The 20,055-nt window shown below is 41.0% G+C and overlaps 1 protein-coding gene across 2 annotated transcripts; it reads right to left on the reverse strand.

Annotated features, from left to right (window-relative positions):
- Window positions 1-2,171: 2,171 nt before the first annotated feature.
- On the reverse strand, window positions 2,172-18,730 carry ddx56 (DEAD (Asp-Glu-Ala-Asp) box helicase 56). 2 transcript variants are annotated; one of them, XM_041233634.1, is made up of 15 exons: window positions 18,627-18,730; window positions 16,754-16,915; window positions 14,193-14,347; window positions 12,986-13,156; window positions 12,292-12,382; window positions 9,508-9,749; window positions 9,167-9,304; window positions 8,484-8,597; window positions 8,278-8,372; window positions 7,799-7,872; window positions 7,611-7,704; window positions 6,831-6,838; window positions 5,902-5,995; window positions 3,547-3,650; window positions 2,172-3,355 (listed from the first exon to the last, which is right to left on the reverse strand). In XM_041233634.1, exons 1-15 carry the CDS (start codon window positions 18,681-18,683, stop codon window positions 3,266-3,268), a joined length of 1,689 nt encoding a protein of 562 aa, XP_041089568.1. In that variant the 5' UTR covers window positions 18,684-18,730; the 3' UTR covers window positions 2,172-3,265. The 2 variants fall into 2 exon arrangements, with proteins under 2 accessions (XP_041089568.1, XP_041089567.1); XM_041233633.1 differs by lacking the exons at window positions 2,172-3,355; window positions 3,547-3,650; window positions 5,902-5,995 and having other exon boundaries at window positions 6,252-6,940; window positions 7,615-7,704.
- Window positions 18,731-20,055: the final 1,325 nt, after the last annotated feature.

The raw sequence follows: 20,055 nt of genomic DNA on the forward strand, positions 1-20,055 counted from the left end.
CTTTTTTAAGACACCAATGTACATGTTAATTGCAGTTTTTGCATAAATGTGAACTAACATTGTAAAAGTCTTTATTGTTCTACCTTCAACTGCACAATAATTGGTGTGAAGTAAACATGATAGTGAAGTTAAAGAGCAGGTAAATACATTTTTAATTCATTGGCGCACCTCAGTTAGGAGTTATGAATTGTTACAATAGTCTTTTTAAGGGGGGGGGGGGGGGGGGGGTAATGGGTTTGTATTGGTTCAAGGAATATTTAAAACACAACCAAAGTCATACAATATAAACAATCTGTCAAAAGACTTACATTTTTCTTTCCTTACAAATTTCTTTCCCCGAATTGGAATAGAACTTTTTTTTTTTTTTTTTAAATCTTTATAGCTCATGAATAAAAGATCCCAAAATGAATTTTTTAAACAAAAAAAACCCCCAAAACTTGATACTATCTTTGCCACATCTTCATTTTTCTTCATCATCTGTGGAACTACCTCACTGCTGAAAAATAATTAAATAAATTGATGAACTCTGGACCTTAACTTAGCCATGAAATGTATCAAAATTGAGTTTCTGATGTGATTTCTGGAATCTATGGCTAAAACGCTAACAATATTGAAAATTGTGAAGCCCCATCATAAATGTTTAAAAGTGTGATTTTTCACGTCTGGGAGGCAAAAGCGGGGTGGAAAACCCCAAGTTATGATATTCCACATCTCAGAAACTATTGAGAGCTAAAACTTCAGATTTATGTTACTACCGACCAAGTTTCATAAAAATCCAAGACGCATGGTGACATGGGCTGGTTGAATTGACACAGAATGACCCTACTGGCTGCAAAGCATGTCAGTCATTAGGGGAAGCAGCTGGTTGGTTACTGACAGGGCCAATTTCACTCTCCAGGCACATCTTGCAAATAGAGATGATTTTAATCTTGCAACACTTCAATATGAAAATGTTTGCTAAAATGTGTTTCTTTCATAACTGCTCATTTGAGACCTAAAATATATAGAATGTGGATGGTAGGGGATGTACTGAACTATTTTACTAGCTGCAATTACTTTAAAGGTAACTGCTGAATACCTTCAGGATAGTTTAGGGTAGAAATCAGCTCTCTTCAAAATTACCTTTCAAGACTGAAACTATATGCACTATCAAATATAAAACCCCCAGTAATGAAGCAACTTCTATCATCGCAGAAGAGGGTCTCAGTAAAGGATCTTCCAATTCCAATATCTTTATCAATGCTTTCCTCAGATTCCCATAGAAGAACTGATGACAATGAAGCTTGCAGTTACAATCTACCAAAGCAAACTATACAATTCAGACTAGAAAACCATGAAGAACAAGTTGTCAAATCATACTGAAAGCCATATTGTACTTAAAGGATCTGACAAACAGACTAGACTACAGTGGGAGCTGATACACAAGATCAATCACATCTCCATGATCTGCACTGGGATGCCTTGAAAGCATGCCTGTTCATTTCCTATTCAGGGATACCAAGATATGTAGTGAGGCAGGGGCCACTGCACTTGGAAGATGGCTTTATTATTAAAACAATGCACATCTATTTAAAGGAGAAGATGATTCAGGGACACCAAGGTATTTAATATCAAGGGATCCAAGTCATTCTGTTTCAAAGTCAGGGTTCCAATTATTATCATAAATATGAAATGTAGGCTATAGTTCATGTGGTTTTACAATGACCCCCTATACATATCTGTCAAATATATTGTTCGCTAGGAAATTTGTAGTATTCATTTCATTTTGATTAAATGTATGTTTTAGAAAGCGAACAACGCCTCACGGGGGAATGTTTCTTCACCAAAGTGACCACAAGAGGGAGCCATACAACAGATACACTCCAATTAGTAAAGGTTTGGGTTAAAGATTAAAAGCGAGTCTGGAAGTGAAGGTACAGTACACATCTATATTTATCAATGTACAACAGCAACATCATATTTAAATTGCAAGGGAGTACAGTAGCACAAGAATACATCATTTTAGGTACCCCCTTTTGAACTACCACTTGTCAGCTATGGCTAAATATTCTGTATCACATAGGATTTTAGGATTGAGAATTAAAATTAAATAAACAAAAAAAAAAAAACTATATGAACATAAATTAGATCTTTTATTTAATATCATGTAATCAAATAAACCATAAAATGATATAGTAAAAGTCTACCAGAAGCCATAATAGTATAGTATTTCATATTAGATTTCAATGTTACATATTTCGTTAATATGCAAAACTACAAAGCAGTATGTAGTTCAATATGTTAATGTAACATTATTGAGCAGGTTTCATTGCACTTTATGAAGTAAAAGAAGTTCATTCTATAGGGTGATGCAAAACCTCTAGCCACAGCTGCAGATCCCAGTAAACAGTGCTGCCGGCTAATGGTAGCCAGTTTGTTGGAGAAAGTCTTGCAGTCAGTGCCACATTATCTTCTTTCATTGTTAGTCAACACACTTTATCCCTTCCTTCTTGGATATTTCACTTCAAGATTCACTTTTAATCTTTACCCCAGACCTTAATTATTGAAAATAATAAAACACACATATTTGCATAATAAAAAGGAACAAAAAGCAACCACTGTGAGCTCCTTAGACACAGAGGCACCCTTACCAGGTATAAGATATCCAGAAACACACAACTTGTAGCGCAGGATGCAGTCCAGTTCAACTGTGAGAGTGACTTTGAAACCTCACACAATCAGCGCTTTACTATTACACACATATAGCTGGGTTCACACACCCAGACTAGCACAGATCTTTGACTAGCTGCAGTCATCTTCTTAGAAAAATGACAGAACCCTTGTAAACACATTCACAAATCTACAGATGGTCTCAGAGTAAATGGACCCTCAACGTTTTAAAAAGGGCATGACAAGGAGGAGGTGTGCTTGGTAGACCACAGCTTGAAGCTCAGTAATATAAAGCCCAAATGGACACAATCTCTACAGTTCGAAAAAAAAGCAGCAGCAGCCCGGTACCCAATCCTGGGTTTCAACACTCAGGCTGACTGCTATAGAGATTAAGCAAACAATGTTACGAAGTGAACGCCCTCATCAGCGTGGAGTATAAAGTTCTCCTCACCTACAGAAAAGATGAGAGGCAGGTGGGCAACACAAACTCTGTAGACCAAGTCTCCATTCTTTGGTGGCATGAACCCAACAATGCCCCAAACAAACAGTCATTGACTTCTCTTTTGATGAAGATATCCCTAACCCCATCCCCAGTCCAGTCCTGCCTCTCACTGGTCTAGGACTTCGCCCCTCGACCACTCTTCCCCTGGCCCTGCTTCCCTGTGTATCTGAAGCTCTTCAGAGGGTTCCTCTTCTTGTGTTGTTGCTAGAAGCCAAGAAAGGGAAAATAGTGGGTTTAATTAACAGCAGAGAAATGTTTCAACAAGTTGTGATGAATGTTCAGTGTTAAAATCCGTCTTGTTAAATGAACGTGTTTATTTTTAGAGCTCATCAGTGGTGGTTATGGTGCAACACAAAGCTGCTGCTCTGCATTTGCTTTGCTGCTCGTGAACTCACCTTGAAGCTCTTCTTCATTTCTCTGCCCCCGGCTATGCCCTGTGGTCGTCTCGGCCTCCTCTTATGTATTACAGGATGGGCGACACCCCTCAGCGTGGGAGGGACTGTGGAAGGGTTACATTGGGTTTTGGACTTTGCACAGATGAATGATTGTACATACCGACTGCACGCTTGATCATTTCTATTCCCCTTTAGTTAGTGTTACTATAAAAATGATCAATCTGAAGATTCTGCTCCTAGTCTACAAAGCTACAAGGTGAAGGCCCTGCATCTCTTATCTATTAATACCTTACCAGCCACTCAACAGAACAGCACCTGCTTTCAGACCCAGGGTGGAGAGCCACCTATAGTTGTTCAGCAACAGGCTCCAGAATACTCCCTCAGCCCATTAGGGATTCAGAAACTTGCTTGTTTTTTTTAAGTCTCACCTTAAGAGAGGTATTTATTTGAGTTGGTGTACATAACAATGCCTGAGCTTAACTATACTGACTAATTGTTTTAGATGCGATTATTTTAACCACTGACTGTGAAAGGTTCTGTGCAAGTGTAATGTTATTGAAGAGCGGGGACGAGCGATTCAGCGAACCCTTTACAGGGGATAATTAAATAAACACGAACGATTGAGTGAATCCTTTACAGGGGATAATTAAACAAATATGTGCTATTTTTCTTTAGTGAAATTGTATTTATGTATCTGGGGAAATGAACTGAAAGAAAGATATGTTTGATAACACCGTGTAACAAGTTTTTCGAGATTTACGATTATACTGTAAATTTACAGTATAATCAAATCTCAAAACTACTCACTTCTAAATCTTTTTTAGTCATTTTTGTATTACTTTGTATAAATACATGTTAATTTGGATTCATATGTTGTTTTTTTCTGACTTCATGTGAACGAAAAGACACAAAAGCTCCCGTTTTCTCATTGGAAATAGTGATATTTCAAAATATCACTGTCCTGGTCACAAAAGCAAAGTTTGTGGGGAATAATAGCCATTTTCTATACTTTTGAGGCATAAGCAATTAGGAAACAACACTTACTACCCAGGAACAAAAATTGTATTACATAATGTAATCAGTGTGTGCACACAGACGGTCCTCAGTCACATTAGAAATTGTTAATTCTGCCAAATGCAGTCTGAAACGTCTACGGGCTAGCAGTGATGAAGTGTGGTGAGAATTGGTGAAACATCTACAGTAAGAATTGGTGCAGACTCAAGGCAGCGATGGGGTTTGCCATGTAGAATGCGACAGATCTACAGTAGAAGACATTCTGTGCATTTTCTGAACAAGGTTAACAAGCAGACCCCTGGAGGGCACAGGATGTTCTCAGGGGGCTGAAATTTCTCTCTCAAATGACCCAGCAAAACAATGTTCCCCAGACTGGGTGATCAATTCATTTACATGAGCGCTGGCATTAGGTAAACGCAATGAAAGCAGTAGCACCTCTACCAGTACAAACGAACATCCTCTCACACTAAAGGGTTCAGAATCCATTTAAAACACCCTCTCAGGCTAAGGATCAGAATCAATTTAAAACACCCTCTCAGACTAAAGGGATCAGAATCCATTTAAAACACACTCTCGCACGAAAGGGATCAGAATCAAACACCCTCTCTCACGAAAGGGATCAGAATTCATTTAAAACACCCTCTCTTAAAAAAGAAATCAGAATCAATTTAAAACACCCTCTCTCACGAAAGGGATCAGAATCAATTTAAAACACCCTCTCAGGCTAAAGGGATCAGAATCCATTTAAAACACCCTCTCTCACTAAAGGGATCAGAATCCATTTAAAACACCCTCTCTCACTAAAGGGATCGAATCCATTTAAAACGCACACTCAGACTAAAGGGATCAGAATCCATTTAAAACACCCTCTCAGACTAAAGGGATCAGAATCCATTTAAAACACACTCTCACGAAAGGGATCAGAATCCATTTAAAACACCCTCTCTCAAAAAAAAAATCAGAATCAATTTAAAACACCCTCTCTCACGAAAGGGATCAGAATCAATTTAAAACACTCTCTCACACAAAAGGGATCAGAATCCATTTAAAAAACATGACGCAGAGTATACTGAGTTCAAGTTGCCTGCATTACAAAGAAAGCTGGCCTTGATTGCCCAGTGTGTGATCTGCTGCCTAATTTACACCCTTCAGAGCAAAAACATCCAAAAGAAGCTGCGAGTTCTACTGAGTGTTTCTTGACAAAAGCTACATTTTGCTAGCAATGGAAGTCAGGTACTCCATTTCTAGAGACTCACTGGGCTTCTCAGTCAAGATGCCTAAAGGGTCTTGAGCCAAAAAAGCTTCAGAATGAATGCTTTATCTAGTCCTGTTAACACTCACTGAGATACTCTGGAACGTTCCTCAGGTGGGGTTTGATAATGGCGGGGTGCAGAGCTTTATCATGGCGCAGCAGCTGGAAGTCTCGAGGGTTATCGTCATTTTTTTTTTTTTTTGTTTTTTTTTTTTGTTTATTTTTTTTTGTTTTTTTTTCTGTTTTTATTTTTTTTTTTTGTTTTTTTTTTTTTTTTTTCTATTTTTTTTGTTTTTTTTTTTTTTTTTTGTTTTTTTTGTTTTTTTGTTCTTTTTTTTTGTTTTTTTTTATTTTTTGTTTTTTTGTTTCTTTTTTTATTTTTTTTTTTGTGTTTCTTTTTTTTTTTTTTTTTTTTTTTTCTTTTTGTTTTTTTTACGTCTGGAGAGGAAAGCCCAAAGAAAAACATGAACCAGCAGTTTCTCCTGTTTCTATAGGAGATTGCTGTGCAGTTTATCTGGCTAGCAGTCAAGGAGCCAGATTACAATATATTTTATACAGTAGATATATGTAATTGTATGTGAATATATAATATATAAAACATTTATTCGTTTTGTTACATTTCTTTCTTTTTTATTGTTCCCTTACCTTGTTGTGATGTTGGAAATCATTATTAGTGGTTCACATATTGTCTGAGTGGCTTTGCTAGTTTCGGAGCTGCTCCTCTGTTCTAGTTGCTGCCATACAGTAAGATCAGATCAGCCAGTGTCTTTGTCATTAACCCCAGTATCAGCAAAGCTCACGGACACTGGTTTCTGAAATGGCAGATCACTAGATGGAGCTGGCTGGCTGCCTTCTATAAAGACACTGGCTAATCTATCCTGCTGTATGGCAGGCCACTAGAACTAAAGAGCAGCTCCTGCTTTTCACACATGTGGCCCTCACATTCAAACAAATCTGGGAACGAGAACACTGCCTTTAAAAGAACACTGAGGAATTCCACCGAATTCCAACAGCAGATCTGAAAGACTGTTCTAACCCCACTGGATCATGGTCATTCCAATGCAATCTCTCCAGAGGTGAAAACACAAGGGATTCTTAGGGGAAGCATCCCCTGGGGTCATTTCTGATCTGTAAAAGGACATGTGAAAAAGATCTGTACCATTCATATGTTCAGTGGTGAAAATCAAGGAGGCAATGAAAAGCTCCTTGTTTACTGGAAAACAGCTGCACTCATGTTAGTGCGAGTACAGCTTGAGTGTGAGTGTCCACTATTTCAAAGTGAGGTGTACATCACTCATACAGCCATACATTAAAACAATACAACATAGAACAGAAAAAAGTACTTGACTGAAACGATCAAAGAACATAGATGTTTACCAAATGTGAAGGCAATAAATATTAGCCATATTAGAGTCCCAGAAACATGCTTATCTAGGATCATATATATATATATATATATATATATATATATATATATATATATATATATATATATATATATATATATATATATATGAGGCTAGGACTGCATAATACAAGTTTAGAGAAGTTTTGGTATATAAATTCTACAAATATGCAAAACAATTTGCACTGAAAAGCTATTAAGAATATTTGTTTTACAACTTTACATGACTAACAAAGAAAACTAACCTATGTAGTTTGAGAGTTATGGAGTGTGAAAGTATAATTTTTGTATCTGCTCTGCACTTTGCAGGCTGCCGATAACAGATTTCCCAGTTAGCCTCGCCCTTAGTCTCGCAATGCTCTTTAAATGATAGGAATGCTGGTGATGCTCGACTCACTTTGAGCTTCTCAGAGTTGAGCAGCTCCTGTTTGATCTCCTTCAGACGGGCCTCCTTCACAGCCTGCTTGGTGACGGAGCGCATGGCATCCTATGGAGAGAGCAGTTTAACCAGGTCAGCCTCCAGATCTACAGCAACCACCCACAGATGAAGCAGCACTGCGGACACTGAGCCTCTCACTCACCCGACACCTGTACCTGAACCCCTCAATCTCCTGCATCTTAAACTCGTAGGGTTTCAGGGCACAGTCTGCATTCTCTGAAAAGGGAGAGAAGGTTTCAATACCGTGCCACTTCATTCAGTCTCCATACTCTTAACAGCACTGAAACAATGAAAAACTAAAAGGGATCTTTTGTTCAATTACAATTTACTCTATTTTTCCTAAATAACCAAGCAATAATCACAGGCACAAATAAATTAACATGCTATATAACATTTATTTTTTCAAACAAATGGGTCACTAAAAGTGGTTGAAAATAAGAGAATAATGATCGCACAATGAAAAACACAACAGGGAAATGTGAATGATTAAGCTTGGAAAGGTGTGGAATTGAACTGCAATTATGTCGGTGTGCCAAAGATCAACTACAACTATAATTGCAATTGATGACAAATTACAATTGTAACTGGCCCCAGGTGTGGAACTGGCTTTCCCAGACTAACCTGCAGTGAGGGCATCTTCTATTTCAGCCAGCATGGGGAGCTGTGTGTGCAATACGAAGGTCAGGGCTGTTCCTCGGTTATCCGCACGGGCTGTCCTGAAGAGAGACAGACAGGGGGTTCCAGGTAAGTGGAGGCATGCAGTGCTGTGATCACAGCTAATTCACAGTGTAGAGCAGTACTGACCAGGACAGCCGAGGAGAGCTCACCTGCCGACACGGTGGATGTACGACTCTACCGTCGGGGGGAAGTCGAAGTTAATAACATTAGCCACGTTCTGGAAATCGATCCCTCGCGAGACACTGTACTCTTTGTCTTTCCCGCTGAAGAAAGAATAATGAAAAAAACATGTTCAATCCACACAAAGATACATTCAGAAAGACGGTCTCCATCAGATCAGCTTGAAGAATCTTCAGCTGGCTCTGGCTGACCAGCTGTAAGTGCTTTACCCACTTTCACACAATTAGGAAACAGAGGATCGGTTGTGATTCAGATTATAGGTCATTTGATTTACCAAGGTTTGGATTAAAAAAAAATTGGTTTTGGTTGCTAGTGCCTCCAGAATATATTTATATTTTTTTATGTTACTTTCTTTTTCAGCTTCTTTTCACATAGGAATCTGATGTCAGGCTGCCCTTCAAAATCCCTCCACTTCCTCTGTGTACTACGCATGCCTGGGTGTGGAAATTATCTGAATTTGATTAAACTGTTTTTAACTTCAATCACTATCTTGTCAGCGTTTCAAAAAAACACCCTGGCTACATAAACTTCATTTAAAGAAATTTTGAAGGCTAACACCCCCTCTACTACCTGACAAGCAAGCACACCCAGAAATGAAAAGATGGACCTGAAGGCAACCATAGAAATAATGCACAGATGAGAGTGCACCCACCTGCTGCCCTGGGCTTTCTTCTTCTTGCCCTTCTTGCCCTGGCCCCCGGGCAGGGCAGGGGGGTCCCCTAGACTCTGCTCATCCGTGGCAATGATGTAATCGTAGAACCCCTGGTTAAACTGCCCGATGATGTGGCACCTGGAGAGAAGGCAACAAACAGCCACGGTCAGACAGTACAGCTGCCTCCACAGCCTCTTGTGCACAGTGCTCTTCTGCCCTGTCCTCATGGAAAATGTGCTACTTGAGCCATAATCTGTGGGATTTACAGAATCGTCGAGTGCAGCATGTTATTGCCAGGTATCAGTGTGGGAGGTTTCTGGAGTGGGAAAGCTGTGACAAACCTGGAGTGCACAGGGAGCTCTGAGTTGAGCACGCAGGCAGGGATGCTGAACTGCTCCAGGAAGAGCTTGAGGCGGTAGCAGCGGTCAATGGTCTCGATGAAGATGAGGGTCTTGCCCCGGACCAAGGCCAGCTTCAGCAGGGTGTAGATGAGCAGGAACTTGTCCTCCTCCTCACAGCGGATGTGGTACTGTGTGAGCTGGGAGCTGCCTGGCAGCTGGGAGCCCTGCAGCTTCAGAGTCACCTGGAGGGAGCAGAAGAGGAAAGAACACTGCACTCAGTCTCACTTTATAACTTGTACAGTGACAATCTTTCAAAAGCGCAGCGTTGGTTAAAGGAAGTTCTGTTTCCATGCCCTACCCTCTTAAGCCACTTTCACACAAAAATGCCGCTACTGATGTGTCTTGGAGACATTAAAAAAATGATTTAAAATACCCATTTTCCACAGCACGCAATTGCGCAATCTATGCCAGTATAATACCGTCATAACCCTTTGACACAGCCAGAGATCAGAGAATAAAACTTTCAAACCTGTCGGTCAACAGATCATTGTCATGGCAATGGCAATTCGACAATAAATTACAGCTTTACGCACAGTCCCTTCTGTTTGTGAATTCACCTCCTCGTCAGCCCGTAACTACCTCGTTCTTGATTAGCCATTGCATTTGAAAAAAATGAAAGCGAGTAACACCAACAACAAAAACAAAAAATTTCAATCCACGCCCACTACTGCGCTTCAGTGCAGGCATAGACTTTCACACGGGAGTGGAGAAGGGTTCAGTGCTCTCTCTGAACCTCCTCGCGAGGTGGTTCAGAGGCTGCTAAAATATGACATAAGAACATAAGAACATAATAAAGTTTACAAACGAGAGGAGGCCATTCGGCCCATCTTGCTCGTTTGGTTGTTAATAGCTTATTGATCCCAGAATCTCATCAAGCAGCTTCTTGAAGGATACAAGCAGCTTCTGTGACGGTATAGGCAATTCACACAGACCACAATGCAAGATCAGTGCCAGTTCTGAGCCGTCATGACTCGTCTGTGTGACAGGGTTTGAGAATCCGTCACCCTTGCACTGCCTGTCATTTTACCCCACAGTGGGTGAAAGCAGCTGGTTGGTTAATAACAGGAAAAAAAATCCAGGAAAGCGGGGGAGGAGAATTTCACTCTCCATAAAAGTGAAACACTACAGGAAAGCATGGCTTGTGAACAGAGATTTCTTTAACCTAGTGTATCACCAGTTATCATGTCTTAAAATAAGCATATTGTCAAAATACAATGAAACAAATACAACTTAAATTAAAATGTGACATGGAAAATACTGCTGAAGTGACCCAGGAAGTGCAAAACAGATTTCCTGAGACGATATACAAACTGAGAACTTTATAATAGCAGATATTGTGTTTTAAAATGAAAATACATGTTTGCTGTAACATGCCAGACCTATGTATTTAATGGCAGTGCAAAACTGGTAAGATTTATAGAATTATTTGCCAGCTGCAATCACTTTAAAGAGAAAGCAGCTTCGATATTATTTTAACTTGGCTTTTCTTTTCCATGTTTTGCAGTCATTCAAAGGCTGTGGGTTCTGCTGTTCCAATACTGAGTGTTTATCATGCTGGGTTTTACTGGCTTTGAGCATGCAGGTACAATCCAAACTGCCAGGCACTGAACCTGTGTACATATGGCATATGGTACAGAGTTGAAAGGTAACATTTGAAATGGTTTGAATAGTGTATGTGTTCAAAGACACAGTGGAGCATGTCACTTACTCTTCATCTTCATTAGGATAGAGTGGTGTACAACATAAATGTGTTGAATACACAGCGTTCTAAGGCATGAAAATGCAGTCGATTATGGGGCCGTACACCCTGTCCACATAACAACCAACTCCTTATGGCTGTGTCATACAGAAGATCATTTCACTGCTGTTTCGCCTTCTGTATTCCACGACATATCACAGAGAAACCCGATACACGAAACCACCGTGTTACTTTCAGTTTTTACTGTACTGTATTCCCCATATCAGCACAGTTGACCGGTTTGTAAAAAACCATACCCGAGACACCTCACAGAATTCCATTCCAATGCACACTCCATTCAGAGCGGTGACGTCACAATGGGCAGCTTACCTCTGCCACTTCACAGCGAGACACCTCACAGAATTCCATTCCAATGCACACTCCATTCAGAGAGGTGACGTCACAATGGGCAGCGTACCTCTGCCACGTCACAGCAAGACACCTCACAGAATTCCATTCCAATGCACACTCCATTCAGAGAGGTGACGTCACAATGGGCAGCGTACCTCTGCCACGTCACAGCAAGACACCTCACAGAATTCCATTCCAATGCACACTCCATTCAGAGAGGTGACGTCACAATGGGCAGCGTACCTCTGCCACGTCACAGCAAGACACCTCACAGAATTCCATTCCAATGCACACTCCATTCAGAGTGGTGACGTCACAATGGGCAGCGTACCTCTGCCACTTCACAGCAAGACACCTCACAGAATTCCATTCCAATGCACACTCCATTCAGAGTGGTGACGTCACAATGGGCAGCTTACCTCCACCATGTCACGGTATTCTCTACATCAATCCTTTCCCTCTTTTCAAAGAAATTGACAATGAACTAAATAAAGGCAGGTAATGATCAGAAAACAAGTCTAACTTGCGCATTAATAATAAAGCAGCATATAATAAGAGTTCTAGGACAGTGAGCAACTATATATGGGTTATATGGGCACCAACCCTGAAACTAAAACTCCCATCAGCCAGCTTACCGGGTTGTGCAGAACCAGCTTCTTCAGGGACTGGACATCTTCGTTAAACGTGGCAGACATCAGGAAAGCCTGGTAGATTTTGGGCAGGTGGCTATGAGGATACACACAGACATTAAAACTCATTCCCATTCTAGCTCTACATCTGAACACTGGGAACCCATTAGAAAACTATACAACTCAATGCTGGGAAATGAGGCAAGAGGCTAACAAGACTGCAGAATACAGTTTCTTACCTATCATTAGCGCAACAAGTAACTTTTGGTCTCCCTGTTTTTGTTTTCCACACTTCTTCACTTGGAAGCAGGTGGAGCCCATTCCTCCAGCCACAACACTACAAATTCACACCCTGCATTACAGGTAAAAGGATCTCATCTGAGCCTTGCACAAGGAAACTACAGGATGAAGCGTCAGAAGGAGTCTTAATAGCTGTAACACAGTAAGTGTATCTAGCAAAGATAACTCCACTTAAAAGTACACTCCAGTCCAGAAGCACATACAAGAGAGAACAAGTAATCTAATATAACAAAATGTACACCTATGAAATGACAAGAGACACAAACTATTTCCTAATAATGTAACATTATTCAGTGCTTCAGGCTGTAATTCCAATAGAACCACACCAGTATATTTAGGATGTTCCCAATATAATTCCTCCACAGCTCATCCATTAAAGAGCTCCGAGTCAGCCCCTTACCAGAGGAGGCTCTTGAGGTCGCTCTCGAAGCCGAAAGAGAAGACCAGGTCAGCCTCGTCGATGACCAGCATCTCCAGGGAGCTGCGTAGAAGCAGATTCTGAGCACTCAGCTGAGCCAGAACACGGGAGGGAGTGCCCACCACGATATCGGGCTTCTCCATCAGGATGGGCCTGGGAGAGAGTGAGGCGACACACAGATGGGTTAGTCAAGCAAGGCTGGGCAATGCCTCCTTTTACCAGCGATGCATCAACAGATCCATGTCCGTAATTATTATTCTTATTATTTGTAACAGATAAATAACAGAAGTGATATATTTTGAGTTACAGATAACATACTGAAAATTAGTGAACTACTACATCAATTAATTATCAGAATATACAGGACTCCTCTAACAAATATTTTCCCTTATTTTCCTGCTGAGTGGTGCCAAGTAGAGTTAAAAGCATGACAATAATCTATTGATTAATTAAACAAGGAACTCCAAGCAACAGACGGTTCAGCAACAGCATAACTTACTTCCGAAGCACAGCCCTGTATCTTACTGTCGATTTGTTTTGTTTGCATACAACCTGCAATGCACATGCTTAAATGATACAATGGATCGATGCACCACCCCAGTCTATAGCGAAGACACCAATATTTCAAATACAATGCAGCCGGAGGCCATGTGTTCTGATCGCAACTAAACCACTGCACTGAACTACAACACTTGTGACTGGTTTAACAGACTCTGATTAGCAGTAATCTTACCTAAAATAACATTAGGCTGCCCAGGATTAGTGCTACTCAGTGTCTGTGAAACCTGCCAGTGATGTAGCAGCTTTCCATCTATTGCATTCTCCAAATGCTAAACGCTTCATATTTCTCCTGTGCATCAGAAATGTGAAAATGTGGTTATTTAATGTTCAGTATGTATTCATAATCTATTCCACATACACATCAGTGTTATACACATCCATTCTTGTTATGGGTTAAACTGTTGCCTTCATATATGATTTTAGGAACTGTTAAATTAAATGAAATATAACAAAAGCAAAAATAACCAAAATATTTTCAACAGAATAGTGACCAGTGATAGTATTACTATTGTAAAAAAATATGTAAAACACTGGATTTAAAAAAAACTTGGTTACCACTCTTTAGAAAAAAGAAAAAGAGTAGTGAATGTTACAAGCGATACCACAGTTATTGACAGCCCCATGTCACCTCTGTGCGGAGAGCTCCGCCTGGCCGGAGATGTCAACCACACGCACGTCCCTGGCACAGAAGGCAGTCAGCTCACGAATCATCTTCTGTACCTGCTGTCCCAGCTCCTTACTGGGGACCAGGATGAGGGCTCGGACTGCCTGCTCCGTCACCGCCTGCATAGCAACACAAACACAAGCACACCACAGCTCAGCTACAGCATCTACTACTGCACACATCCAATACAGCTTCTCATCACTACATCAACGTACTGAGAATCTTTCTATTAGTACTTCCATAGGAAAACATGTTGCACTGCTGTAACCAGCCTTACTTCAAATAGCTGCCCCAGCAGATTTCCTTTATCATCAAACCAGAAAACTGTTTAACTTGTATTTATGCAGAAAACAATCTTTTACCTACTTACCCAGTTTTAGAAGCTTGGTAACAGCAAAGCAACAATGTTTACAAACTGACCCTCCTATACAGTATGAGAACGTCCCTCGATATACCTGCTTTTTTATTGGGTCACAAAACAGTAGGGGTGTAACGATTCAAGGTGTATCGAATTGTGATGCAAGAGCAAAAGAACTCCCCTTGCTGGTCTCCCTGCTTCGGCTATCCGCCCCCTTCAGCTCACTCAAAATTCTATTGCTTGCCTTGTACTCTCCCAACCTCGCTACTCTCCTGCTACCCCTCTGCGTCGCATCTTCCACTGGCTCCCTATCTCTGCTCTCATTCAATTTAAGACCCTTGTTCTTGCCTAAAGCTCTCTCCACCACACTGCCCTCTCCTACCTCCAAACCCTCGTGTCTATCTACACCCCCTCTCGCCCTCGCAGCTCCTCCGCTACAGTACAAATGGTCATGTCATGCCTTCCCTCGACTCTCCATCTTCCCATGCCTGCTCCTTCTCTTCCCTGGCCACTCTGTGGTGGAACCAGCTACTGGAGAACTTCAGGACTGTTCTGTCTCTCAGTGCCTTCCACCATCTCCTAAAGACCCACCTGTTTAGACTGCACTTGTAGATCTCTTGATCTACCCTTCCTACCATTACCTGATCCCCAGCTGATGCTCTAGCACTATTGCACTGCTACTGTCATTATAGACACAACTTCTTGTAATCCTAACTTGTTGCACCATATTTCCTACTGCATTTTAGTAATATAATTTGTACTTACTGTAAACTATATTGTATTTAAATTTACATTTTGACTCTGCCAAATAAATAATTTGAGCGTATTATGAATCAGTATTATGAAGTACAGCAGCATCACGCACATTGTTACATACTGTATCACTACACCACTACAAAACACCACCCTTAAGAAGCTATGTAACACTAACTTTGCTTATTATCATTATTACAAAATATCTTCATAAATTAAAAAGACTTCAAGGATGGAAATACAACTCCTATTGCATAGCAGTTTCAGCCATTACAAATTTTAACATTTCTGAGGCAAAACAGGTTTCATGGGTGTGACAGGCACATATTTTGGTCGCAAATACTTATGGCTTACAGTATGTAAACACGGTAAATGGCAAACTAGGTTAGCAGCATTAAAAATTGAAAGAAAAAAATCATTACATTTTCCGCCAGGGAAAGCCTGTCTTGAAATGCTTCTGAACTGTAAACATCCCATACGCCTGACCGCAAAGTACACTCAGAAATAACTGTATAAATTACACAACACGATTTTTTCTAATCCACCAATACCGTACTGGCTATGGTGTTTTGTTTTTTTTTGTAACTTCACTAGATTGCTGCATTTAAATGACAGGTTCATGTATTAAGAAAGCTGTATCATTTATTTATAAAAAAACATAAATAATAAGTTTAAAAGATTAGTCTGTGCCTTTCCAGAAGCTGTCTTGGCAGCCATTTCTGGGTTTCTTTGCAACCAATAGAATATCAGCGTTTTCCACAGCTAGCCAATCAGAAGTGATAGGGGTGGGACGGAAACACTTTTGAAAATGTTTTTGTGTAAGTACTAGACTACTGCAATTCAGCGTTCAGAAACTTGCGTGGCTCTCTAGAAATATAACCGGAGTGTCTTTCTAGCAACAGAACAACCGCAGGAAAAAAACGGCAAATCTTGTTGTCCCAGGCGTTGGGCGACATGAATTGCACACCCGATAGGTAACAAGCTCAGTGAGTCTTATACCCCTTCTCCACTGGCACATCCAACCCATGAGGGCTCGGTATGGTATGGGTATGGATGGTTCTCCTCTGGCTATTTGTCGAGCTGAGTGAGAACCAAACCGTGAAACCGAGGCAGGGCCGGGGTTAAGGATTTTTGTGATTAGGTTGCATCAATCAGTACACTCCAGAAAGAAAAACAACAAACATGGCGGGCAGAGTGATGAGAGAAAAGTACAGCCTTGGGACGCTGAGGAAGTGTAGGCTCTAGTTTCCCTTAACTGCCCCATGAGGGCTCGGTACTGCCCCAGCGCAGCTCGCTGTACAGTGGAAAAGAGGCATTATTAAGCTCATAGTCTTGCTTCCACTACTTTAATGAATGCAATGGTACCGCAAATACCTTTCCTTCCCTCTGCCCGGTCATCTCCCAGCCCTCTTACCTGCTTGACAGACAGGATGTGCTGGATGATTGGCAAGGCGTAAGCAGCGGTTTTGCCAGAACCGGTTCTGGCTCGAGCCAGGAGGTCCTTCCCATCCAGTGCCAGCGGGATGGCCTTCTCCTGGATCAGGGTAGGCTGTGCCCAGCCCAGGTCAGCCAGCGCCTGGGGAGGAACAGGGATTCAGAGTTAAATCCACCATACAGCATGTGAAGGGCAGCTTGAACAGTCTGACACTGGGAGTCAACCAATTCACATATCAGTTTCAAAGCAGCAACATAGTAATTTTTTTGTGCGTTTAAAATGTATATGGTAGCGAACTAGCAATGTCCATATTTGAATTGCATTCAGCTGTTTGAATTAAATGCTAAGTATTTGTGAAGCATGCAGATTCAGAAGGATAGAATTGCCATTGCAATCCATTTCATAAAAATTACATCTTAGATTAGAACATTCATAATTGCGTTTTTTTTGGGGTTTTTTTTTAATCCAAGCAGTTTTAAAACATAATGCACAAACAGCAGTGTTACAATACAGTACTTTCACAAACAGAACAGCAGACATTGTCAAATACATCATCGAATCGAGCATTTTTACCCTGATTATTCAACTCGAGGTGAGTAGTTGTTCTTCCCCTATTAGAGGTTGCGGTTGGATCCATAGCTATCGAATAGCAGTGTCACCCATTCCCCAGCATATAGGTAACAAGCTCAGATATAAGAACATACGAAACTTTACAAACGAGAGGAGGCCATTCGGCCCATCTTGCTCGTTTGGTTGTTAGTAGCTTATTGATCCCAGAATCTCATCAAGCTGCTTCTTGAAGGATCTCAGGGTGTCGGCTTCAACAACATTACTGGGGAGTTGGTTCCAGACCCTCACAAAAGTGCCTCCTATTTTCTGTTCTTAATGCCCCTTTATCTAATCTCCATTTGTGACCCCTGGTCCTTGTTTCTTTTTTCAGGTTGAAAAAGTCCCTTGGGTCGACACTGTCAATACCTTTTAGAATTTTGAATGCTTGAATCAGATTTACAAGTAGTCTTCTTTGTTCAAGACTGAATAGATTCAATTCTTTTAGCCTGTCTGCATATGACATGCCTTTTAAACCTGGAATAATTCTGGTCGCTCTTCTTTGCCCTCTTTCTTGAGCAGCAATACCCTTTTTGTAGCAAGGTTACTTACACTCAAAGTAAAACCAGGAATGGATCAAATGACCATGCAATGGGATACTTCTATCCACACCTAATAAAATGCTGACAGAAATCTGAAAAGTAACAGGGGCAGATAACCATTTACTGGGAATCGCTCTGCGAGGTACGGATTTCTCTTTTTAGGTATATTTAGATTATTTTAGAGAAAGCTGTGCAATTTATCTACACGGGAGGCCTTAGAAATTCCACATCCAAACTTAGGTAACTTGTTTATATGCATGTATTTTTTCATTTACATGGTGCTTTTTATGCAAAAGCATTGCAAAGCACTGTACAGCACATAGCAGAAAAAAGAACAGAGCACAGTCCATCTGTATAGCATGTCACACATACAACTGCCACAGTCAGACCATTCCAGTAACAGTATACACACAATAATAATACAAAAGCAGCCATTTTAACGTAACATTAAACTCCACTAAGACTGTTCAAAGCAATGTTTAGAATACAGCCCGCCCATAAACCCAATTCAAAGCTAAATTAATTATTTCAAGCCCTCACATTTTATTTACAGTCTGGTTAACTTTATTATATTAACCAACTTCGTCACATGCATGCGAGCACAGAGTAGCCGTTCTTCCGCACCAAACACTCCACCAATACCGTTTAACTGTAAACGCCGCTTCACAATCCCAGTGACTGCGACTCGGTTATCATCTCGTTACCTTTAAAAGGCGATCATCCAGCCCCATTTCATGAAACTGTAACCTGCCACCATCCATTGCTACCACGTGTGTGCCTGCAACGCTCTGCGGACTGGGAGGAGTTGAGAGCGATGAGAAGAGACCAGAGGAAAAAGCACTGCCGCCTAGCGGACAGGAGGGTAGACTGCACTTTCCAACAGGATTCCTCTGTTCATATTATGCTGGCACAGTCGTCGCCAACACGTCCGCTTATTTGGTTTCGCTTTGTGCTATTGACCATGGGGTATAAGAATTCACTGCTGACGTAAATGTGAAAAGTAACAGAGGCAGATCATAATAATACCGGGAATGATATATCAAATTAAGGAACTCAATAAATGTTACCCGTCATGCGCTTCCATTTGCAATGTAGGACCGTTGTATAAAGGGACACGCGCTCAATTTGCAGCCTTCATTTCTTAAATGATGTTGCTTCAGTTCAGTAGAGCCTTTTGGCCAGACGCATTTAACTGGCTATACAGCATTAGAGGCAGGCAGCTGGATGGTGATTGACAGGAACTGAAGGGTTGAGCGGGGTAGGGGTTGGGGTGATCAAGGAAGTGCAAGTATAACAGACTTGTGGCACACTGAGGAATCAAGGAAGTGCAAGTAAAGCATGCACACTGAGCTGCTGCTTTGAGCCACTATGGTACCATATATTTTATTTGCTAGAACACATACTTCTTACAAGGCTACACATGTGAGACCTACATTGTGATTAGAAATGCACAACAGATAAGATTATAGAACGTTTTAATTAGCTAGAACCCGTTAAACTGATAGCAGCTATCAAAATTATCTCAAATATCTTACCTGTTTTGCACTTCCATTAGCTACATACGTATCAAATGTGCAGTTTTGAAAGAAACACATTTTATAGCAAACTAACGTTTTAGTTTTAAAAACATTATGGGGTAGATGCAAGTCAGACGCAGTGCAAATAACTGCAGATGCAAAATTCAAATTGCATTGCGGCCAGACAATTACTCCGCACGCACAAATAACGATCCACAATTATGGTAATGAGCACATCTGTCTATTTAGCGGCCGTACTTGCAGCCCAGAGGTGACGGAGTTAGGAGCACAGAGAGCAATAGGAACGGTATGACATTTGTGGAGCACGAAAACACAAACCAAAAAAAAATGGCAGACGAAGGGCAGTTCCTACGGTTGAGGTCACTCAGCATGAAAGAGTTGTTTGGAAAAGCATCAAGCAACATCAGTTATGCTGGTACCCTTAGGAAATGATATGTATTGGCCTGCCCTTACAAGCATGACATCCAGAAATTTGCCTAGCACTCCTAGAAAAGGTGGATTGGGCTATCCTCCTGACATTCCAACTGTCGTCTGAAAGGAACCAGAGGCTAAGCAGTGCAGAGAACACAGCACTTTCACACACGCAGGGATAGTG

The sequence above is a fragment of the Polyodon spathula genome, chromosome 31 (assembly GCF_017654505.1).
Source record: "Polyodon spathula isolate WHYD16114869_AA chromosome 31, ASM1765450v1, whole genome shotgun sequence".
Classification (NCBI taxonomy): Eukaryota; Metazoa; Chordata; class Actinopteri; order Acipenseriformes; family Polyodontidae; genus Polyodon; species Polyodon spathula.

Bases quoted from the DNA above. Each gene is read 5' to 3' on its own strand.
- ddx56 (XM_041233634.1), bottom strand. From the start codon at position 18,683: ATGGATGGTGGCAGGTTACAGTTTCATGAAATGGGGCTGGATGATCGC. The intron at 8,598-9,166 runs GTGGGTGCACTC...TTCTTTCTTCAG, and splicing joins AAGAAAGCCCAGGGCAGCAG to CGGGAAAGACAAAGAGTACA. The intron at 8,373-8,483 runs GTGAGCTCTCCT...GTCTCTCTTCAG, and splicing joins TACATCCACCGTGTCGGCAG to GACAGCCCGTGCGGATAACC.